The following is a 9591-nucleotide window of genomic DNA, read 5'->3' as shown; positions in this document are numbered from 1 at the left end:
AAAAATAAACAAAGAGTGGAAGGGAGGGGATACGCAGAGTGACGAGGGCATTGCTTCCTGTCTGGGAGCCGTACAATGTACCGAATAGCCCATGTACTGCTGGAGCGCGGCCAGTCTAATGAAAAAGTGCAGTGTGTGTGATTGTTGTACTTGGCGTCTCTATTCCCCAAAATAAGAGAAACTATTTAAATAATTATTTGTGAGAGGCTGGTTGGCTTTGTGTTGTAGTTCTAGCTTCTGTAGAAGGCAACATTATATATAGTGTCTTGTTCTGTATGGAAATACTAAGTACCTTATCTCCTGTTGTATTCCTTTTTTATTATTATGTATGTATTTATTTGACTTAATTGGCTAATGGCTTAGCCGTGCATCAGATATTTAATTAAGGTAATTAGTAAATTAACAGTTCTTTATAAGTCTGAAGTAGACCATTGTTGTCACTAGCTCTATCATGTATTCTAAGAGTTGTAGCGAAATGAGTGGAAGATCATGTTTAATCTTCAAGGACCGACAACTGGTGCTATATCAAAACTACCAACTGACCTCATTTCATTTGTGGCCCTCACATCTGCAGCACTCAGACCAATTCCTTGGTCTGACACAGAAATCGTATGTTACAGTTGGTTGTGGACTTTACTGTAGAAAGAGAATTATGGTTCATGTGTAACCCTACCAGAGAGACATTAGCCTCAAAAGCACATATGCAAGCGTGAGATGTTTGGATAAAGCGTGTTCCTTGCATAAGAGAAACCTACACTTGTGTTTCATTCATTCACCCAGTCAACAAAATGTTTGTAAATTCATAACTTTCCTCTACGGATAAAAAAATGTATTAAAAAAATACATTTGGTTTTGCAATTAATAAGGTCAATAAAGAAAGTTCATCTAACACCAACCAGGACCACATAGACTTGACACTATGATGAAGTGTAAGGAAAAAGGTTTTTTTAAATACTTTTTCTTTTCATATTTTACTTAATCCATCTTAGACCCTGAACTTAATACAACAAGAGGACAGATTTATGCATACAGCAAGATTTTCCAAACCGGTCTTTACCATGACCTCACCAGTGTTTCAGACTTTCCTAGATAATACATAAACTTGTGCATCACTCATTGTGACTGTCTTTTCTTTCTTGAGCCAAGATTGGGGTTTAAACGACCGAGGTATAGAAAGATGGTCTAAGAATTATTTTTAGCAGTGCTACATAATTTCTGAAGGAATTGAACCCCACATGCTTTTCTTGGAAAAATTGTTTTTATTGACCATTTCTAAGGCATTATGGGTATGGCTTCCTAGAAATTATTCCAAGTAAGTGATTAATCACAATTATTTATATAGTGCCAGCAGATGCCACAGTGCTGTTACAATAGGGGCAGTTGACGCAGCCAACAAGTGGTAGGAAAGCACTCCCACGGATGCTCTTCCCGGCCCACAGCATTAACAGAGCCAGTGCTTTAGCTGACTGTAGATGGGTATATCATAGAAAATAGCTGGATGGTGGGGGAAGGAGCGAGTGCGCATGGGAGATACTGCAGAACATTTAAAGGGACCATACAACTGTCATATACATTAAAGTGCATAAGGTGGCTGGAGTGTCCATTTAAGACACACTACAGAAGGAGAAGAGGGCCTTGCTTTCGCAGTCTTATAATCTATTGAGATATGTCCTGTATGGACAATGACCCTATATGTTTTAACTGGCTTGCAGAGTTTGGATCCAGCCTGCAATGTTGGTAACTGCTTCTTCTTAATGCTGTATTCACAGTTATAAAGATTAAAGCAGTTATTGCAATTAAAGCAGTGGTTCACACAATGGAGAGAGGGTTAGATTTGTATATTGAGTGCCTGGTAATGCCCTACAGCATACGCCTGTCAGCCTGTCAAGATCAAGGTACGTGTTAAGTACTCATGGTTTGGATTCAGATGTTGGTACCCATAAAAATATTTATTTACTCTTTAGAAAACGTCCAAATTAACAACTCTTTGTGGTATATGTTTCTGTGCAACTCATAGACGGATGCCTTCGTCGTAAAAAGTTGTCTGAGCCGACAACCCTGTTAGGCAATATGGAAACCACCTGGTGGGCTACCTGCACCGATTGGGAAATCAGTTCACCCCTAACTAGTCCCATAGTTCTGGACTGTGTAAGGAGGCTCTATACCTGGTCTATCTACATCAGTTTCAGGTCACTGTGTCGAAGTGACTAGTGATTTGTTCCAGGGTTATATCTGTGCTGGTTCTGTAAAGAATTACGCTGCCATTTTAGGCAAATATATAAACTAGCATAATGTGTTTTTCTATGATCTATTGACGCTAGTCAGGTCTTGGTCAAACTAATCATTGTTGCTCTGTCTGTGCAGGTATTTGACTTCCATTTGGAACAGAAGGACCTGCAGTATATATCCTCTCTGCACAGTAACAGGAAGCTAATTCATCTGAGTTATCCTCTGTGGAAAGGGTGAATCCAGATACAACTTAAACACATCGGGAAAGCTGACTTCCTCTGCCTCACAGGCCGACCGTGTACTAAAGAAAATTTGTACAAACCCATCTGGAAGCAAATGGGTTAATAGCATGTTCAAACAGGAGTGAATTATTGTGTCACTTAGACATTGCAGCACTGAGTGATGTCAACAATCATAGCTTGAAAGGTTTCATTGACAGGCGCTTGAAGTAAAAGAAAACACTGGACGTTTTTTATTTGTCTATGTCACAACCTCATTATTATTTTCATTTTTCTTGTACTTTTTTATTTTGGGTACTTTAATAACAGTCCTACTATTTCACATCAATTATGATGTAAGTGCCTTATGCTTCTTTGAGGGTCTCATATGGGCTGCTGAATTCAGAATACAGTGTGTACTGGTAAATGGTCAACTTTCTGTCGTCCTACTCATCTTTTAAACTGCATCAGGCTGCCCTCATTGAAGCTGAAACATACCATCTTGATTTTAAGCCATTTCCATTTTTACATGTGGCATTTAATGAATAGTAGAAGTTGCTATGGCAAAATCATTTGTTATGCCAGTCTGTATTTTGTTGGCTTATGCCATTTTCTTTTCCACCCAATAAACACTAAATAATTCAGGCCGACTGTTAATGCCCTCTCTGCTTGCATAAAACGTTCTATACTTGAATCAACACAGTATATCCTGGAATTATGAAATTACATATACTTTGCAACAATGATGTCACTAAAATTCAAACATAATTTAAAAGGAATTATATAAAAAACTGTGTATTTTTTTCTGTGAAATTGTTTAAATAAATATATGGATTAAATAATTATTATGGGTATCTCTGACATGTTATATAAGGGACTGTTAAGCTGTCACCGACAGGGGAACCAAGAAAAACATATATATGGATGTGTTGCTCAATGCTCATCTCAGGATGAGGACTGCTGACTTGGTGACCGCTTGTATGTGAGAAGGTAATGGCTGGGCTCTTCATATTTGGGCAAGATGTGCTCCATGATCATTGTCAGTGGCCCACCTACCACAGGCATGTCGAGCTGTCTTCCACAGGTCAAACGAAGGAGCTTTCTATGGTCCTACAACACTTTGCAGCCCACAGATGACGGGGACCACTGAATATCCAAAACGGCAGTTTATGGTTTACTCATGGTATTAAAAGAGATTTTTTAATCGATTTAATCCAAAATAGGTAACTAGTTGAAACTTCTTTATATAAGGAGCATTTTATAGTGTCATTAAGAGTCGGATCAGCTAAATCAATTATGTAAAAATGCAGCAGGGTTTCTCAAACCAGCTGGATGCCATACACCAACTCTGTAGAGCCAAATCTACCTTGGACAACAATGGTCTAGGAGACCAGCGAGATAGAAAATACACTCCGACTAGAATTTTTCCCTGGTTCTCAGATGTGCATTTTGGACAAAAATTCGTATTTTACTAAATTTGTTTATGGGACAAATTAATGAATTAATGATTTAGGTATGCAATTGGCTGTTCGTATGGTTACATGTGTCTAGATGTGAAGGGTACGCCATTATCAACACTCACTGTCTCCTCACAAGAACAGTAATGTGAGCTATTTATTAACACTGCATAATAAGATCATTTGTGTGTTTGGAGAAAGGGATCTGGAGCATTTTATTGTCTTCCACATGGCAGGCAGATGTAATTATGCATGATGTATCATTATGATAATGAGCGCAGGGAGTTTATTGTTCTGAGATGTTTCAACATTTATATAAGGTACAGAATGCAGTTGTCTCGACCCTTTAAACACATTGATATCTGCACACCTAGAAAAGGAATACAATGGTGCATGGAATTTAAACATAAATTACTTTATTTCATGAAAGAATAATATTCTGATTAACCAAAAGACAATGTATGTGACTCTGAGGAGCCCTTAGCAAATTGCAGGACCCTTCGAGTCATCATCAAATATTTCGGGACCCATTACTAGCTTGTGCTTCACCTTTGCCAATCCGTATACCAAAAAGGCAGCTTTAAATAATTTTATATACTAAAATACAAATATTTAAATGTATCTTTTAAAGATGTATGAATTGTGTACTTATCTTTGACTGTTTTTTGGGGGTGGGGAGGATACTGGAAGTTTAATTTCCGATAGGGAGAAGCAAAAACAAACCTACAAAAAGTTAGGTAAATCCTGTCTCCTAATAACAAGGTTGGCTTCCACACTAGACATAATAATCTCTTCCAGGAAGATGAAAGGATAACAAGTGTGTTGTACAGATGTTGAACGTTGGTATACTGTATCAATAGATCACTGTACGGAGAGAGACCCTTCTGTGTGGGTCCGTGGCCCCTTTTGTAACAGATGGAGAACATAGCGGTGCTGCATGACCTCCTTGATATTTAGCTTATTGGTGAAATCTGATTGGCTACCTCCACTTAGCAAGATGGGAGCCCCTGCTAGGGAGCATGTATGAACTTTGACCCACGGTAATCCTGAAAGCTGTTTTACCGACCAAGGAAGAATGGCATTTAATGTTTTCCAAGGGCACAATATAATATTCCTTTAACCTTTTATGTGCCACAGGGAGTTTGTCGCACTGAAAGAAGTTTATAGCAACGTTTCTTTCAATTGGAGGAACATTTACAAAAGTGCTAGCTACTATCTAATATCGGCTTTGAGGATTTAAGACAATGAAAAAAAGATTTGATTTTTACATTCTTGTTAAAATCTGTTTCTTGGTGTTCGAAATATAAAAACTCTGCATTCTAATGTTAGTGTACAGAGAACAGTGGAAGAGGACCATGCCATTTAAGGAGGAGGGGAAGAGGGAGGAGCGGGTTTTGAGGTTTTAGGTTGTATCGACAGACCATTCACTGAGTGGCAAGGATTTGAACAAGAAAGGAACAGCGTCAGCTTGTGTCTGAACGAACTGGTCGCCTGCGTCTCGCTGTAGTGGGAATGTTTACTGCGATATAATAGTTTGAGATTAAGTACATTCTCTGTGATATGAGGATGTGCCTGGTGTATATTTAAACCCGGGACGCCTACGTTACCTAGTTCTAGGTTGGATTATGAATTATGGATATTGGAGGCAGATGGATGATCCAAAGACATAGAGGACTCAACATTACTTTATGACCACAGACAAGCATAAGGCGTGAAACCGAGGTAAGAAAAACTAGCACAACCACTAATACCACTTATTCTTTTATGGTTAATGTGTATATATATATATATTGACATTGTACATGGATTTATATGTATAGAGTGTATGGAGAGAGAGCAATTATGGATATATTGTGCATTCAATTATAAAATCTGCTTATTACTACATTAATAATTCACAGATAGTTTTTTTAATGAGAATATAAATATCAGGCACAATTAACGGTAAAAAAGCAATTCCACTTTATTAAAATAATACTGGTGAACAGTCACTGGCAATTTTTCTGTATTGTTTCTTAAAGCGGAGAGTAATCTAAGACAGTAGTCTATGAATCAGGGATTTCATTCCTAGCTATCAAACTTTTTAAACTCTTGTTTTACTTTAGTGTCAACACTAGTAAAGTATGATAGATTAAATCTCTGCTTCTGTATATTGCATGTTTCTCGTTATGACGGAGCTAGTCAGATACGTTCTTTTTGTGAAAAACTGCTATATTATGCATTGCTTATTCCTCCCCTGGCTTCCTTACACTGTAGATCACCCCATAGGGAATACCGCCCGTTAGACTACAAGTGTCATTCTCATTGTGGATTATGGGTTTTGTAGTCCATTCACAGGTGATATAATACAGATTACAATGGCAGTACCTGCTGTGTCTCTTGATTTTCCCCAACCTTATTAACATATTTGTATGATTCAGCAAATGCCACACAATGAACACATAAGAAAAGAGTTTTTTTAGGATCTGGACTAAGCAAACGTGAGAGAAATGCAATACCAACTTTCAATTAGAGGGAACTTTGAACTAATGGGATTACAGAGATAAAATGCTATATAGACCTGACAGGTTCTCATGGTCTCCTTGTCACAGATGCAGATAAGGTACTTACTAACAATAGACACAGCAAAAATGTGTAAAATGATAATTAGGCTGGAGAGCATTATTGTATGGAATGAGTCCACTTGCCTGTGAAGTTTCTAATCTCACCAATGTCTTTAAAATCTATTGCGGAATGGGATTTATTGTCAGACCAAGTGATCTTTTTATCACCGACAATTGACAAAAGACAATAGGAATGAAACTGCCTTTCCGTGCATGACTTCATAGTTTTGCGAGAGACACTTAAGATTTATTATGGTTAGAAAAAATAATGATGAGACCAAATGTATCTATTAGAGTGATAACGTTTGTCCATGTATCAACCTACAAATAAAAGTAGGTATTAATCATATTACATGCAAGTTGTTAAAGTCTGAATTCCAGCTATGTTTAGCGGTTGCACCGACACAGATTTTTCAGCACTTTAAAAAACGTGCCCCTGGCTTGAAGAGCTATTGGAATTTGTAGTTACTTACCCACCGTTACCCCTAAAACAAAAGGTGCTGATGGCTACCTTACCATGCACTTTGGAGCAGGTGCAATAAAACGGAGCAAAGATCCTTACTGGAAAGATAGAGGGAGGTCCCTCTGGCAAAGACGCCTTTGTTAACCAAAGCCTATCCACCTACTTTCAACACTGAAAGTAAATCACGGTATCCATAAAATATTGAGCAAAATAATTGAACACCTGATTGTACCTCCCCAGAGCTATAACCACTAACACCCATTGTACAGCGCTACAGAATTTGATGGCGCTATATAAAACAATAAATAATAACATACATTACTATATTGCATGCAGTGCTTGTTTCCTCCCTTCCAGTACAAGCTATTTCTTTTCTCTTTTACTGGATGTTCTTAGACATTATCAAACGTTGCGCAAATAATGTTGCCCCATGCTGCTTCCTGAGGTTCGTAATATATATATAGTGACTACACGCCACTAAAAATGTAGCGAGACCACTAACCTGCTTCTAAGAAAGAAAATCCGTAAAAAGATACATGAGGGTGAGGTGGGGTAAAACCACCTGGTTTTTCTTGTAGCCAAAGGGAGTAGACTTTAAAGGACTGATCAAAAGGATGACCTTGCCTCTGAGATTAGAGTTAAACCTGCTTGCCATGCATTGCACACCTCTCTGAATCACAAAGAGTTAACAGCATTATATGGCTTTATTTTAGACAGTTTAAAGCGATTTCCCATAAGATGTTTTGTGCTGATAAAATGTTTAATTGGCTGTAAATGTATTAGATATTTCTATCTAATTATGTTATTTAATTATCTTATTTTAGGAAGAACTGCTTTTTGTGCCTGTCTCCTGGATCCACTTTAGCTACACAGCTCCATCTAGAGTCCATCTTGTGTAACTACCGCAGTCATGATGCCCACGATGTTTCCCACTAGGAAGAATCCATATTACAACCCTGAAATCATTGTCAGACATTACAATTACACAGGAAAGTACAAGAGCAATTTGAACAACGATATCAAGCCAACATCAGTTATCTTCATTATTATTTGCTGCTTTATTGTGCTGGAGAATGTCCTGGTGCTTCTCACTATCTGGAGGACCAAGAAGTTCCACCGTCCCATGTACTATTTCATTGGCAACTTAGCTCTCTCGGACCTGCTTGCCGGAGCTGCTTACACAGCCAACATCTTGTTATCGGGATCAAACACTTACAATCTAACACCAATTCAGTGGTTTGTACGAGAAGGGAGTATGTTTGTGGCCCTCTCTGCCTCGGTGTTCAGCCTCCTGGCCATTGCTATTGAACGCTACATAACCATGTTGAAAATGAAGCCACATAATGGTAGCAAAAGTTCTAGGTCCTTTGTCCTGATCAGTATCTGCTGGCTCCTGTCTCTTTGTCTGGGTGGTCTCCCCCTCATGGGTTGGAACTGCATTTCAGACATGGATTACTGTTCAACAGTGCTTCCCTTGTATCATAAACATTACATTCTGTTTTGCACCACAATTTTTTGTATTCTGCTGTTGGCCATCGTGATTCTGTATGCAAGGATTTATTTCTTGGTACGAACACGTAGCAGGAGCCTGACATTCAGAAAGAACTTTGCCAGAACCAGCAGAAGCTCTGAAAAGTCTATGGCACTGCTCAAAACAGTAATCATAGTTCTCAGTGCATTCATTGTCTGTTGGTCCCCCCTCTTCATCTTCCTTTTGCTTGATTTTGGGTGTATAGTTAAGGCCTGTCCTGTTCTTTTCAAAGCTGAGTACTTTTTGTCCCTCGCCGTCCTTAATTCTGCCACTAACCCCATTATCTACACCCTTACCAACAGAGAGATGAGGAGGGCTTTCCTAAAAATGGCCTGTTGTTGTCAATGTCCAGTGTTGAATCCTGGAGCAAAAGTCAAAAAGCCTATTATTACAGGACTGGAGTTTAGCAGAAGTAGGTCAGACAATTCATCTCACCCGCAGAAGGATGAAGTAGAATATCCTGTGACCCTTATGTCTTCTGGGAATGTGACCTCTTCTTCCTAGATCTTCTAAGACTGACTAGAATTGGATACAATTGGTTGCAGCCGAACAAAACATTAAGGGAAAGCACATCTCCTAATAATTTGGATGATGCCAAGGGCATCCTGAATCCAAAAAGCTAGCATTAGTTCTGATGGGGAGATGCAAAAGCTCCTGAACAGATATCCGATGGAAAGTGGCAGAACTGAACAGGGTTGACAGGTTTTGGATTTTTTATAGATGGACAAATAAGGTGCCTTGAAACAGGGGTTTAAATCCACACAATCCCACGTGCAGTGTATAAATGTGAGTTGTTTAACATCATTTACCGAAAGCCACTAGGATTCAGCATTTTTATACTGACTTGTAGAAAATGACTTAAATGAAGTAAATCAGCTCTTGAACAACAAGGTAACCACCTGCCATGGCCATGTAGGATATTATTCAATGATCTCTACGAATTTGTAGCCACCGAAAGCTTAGCTTTAGAACTCAATTTACCATGGCGATGGAAGTGACAGGCTGATTTCCTAATCCAAATGTATATTGTGTCTGAGTTTCTAATATGGGTGTTTGACATCATCAGTTATGGGATGAGATCTGCAGGAAT

At 38.6% G+C, this 9591-nt stretch overlaps 1 protein-coding gene across 1 annotated transcript; it reads left to right on the top strand.

The window, feature by feature from the left end:
- Positions 1 to 7910: 7910 nt before the first annotated feature.
- LOC149283298 (sphingosine 1-phosphate receptor 1-like) lies at positions 7911 to 9005 on the top strand. Its single transcript, XM_089497729.1, has one exon. It carries the CDS (start codon positions 8094 to 8096, stop codon positions 9003 to 9005), a length of 912 nt encoding a protein of 303 aa, XP_089353855.1. The 5' UTR covers positions 7911 to 8093.
- The last annotated feature ends 586 nt before the right edge of the window (positions 9006 to 9591 follow it).

This window comes from Sceloporus occidentalis, unplaced genomic scaffold, assembly GCF_023333645.1.
Source record: "Sceloporus occidentalis isolate IW3139 unplaced genomic scaffold, rSceOcc1.0.p SCAF_106, whole genome shotgun sequence".
NCBI classification, from domain to species: domain Eukaryota; kingdom Metazoa; phylum Chordata; class Lepidosauria; order Squamata; family Phrynosomatidae; genus Sceloporus; species Sceloporus occidentalis.
The sequence above is the reverse complement of the archived record's forward strand: the minus strand, read 5'-3'. Positions and strand labels throughout refer to the sequence as shown.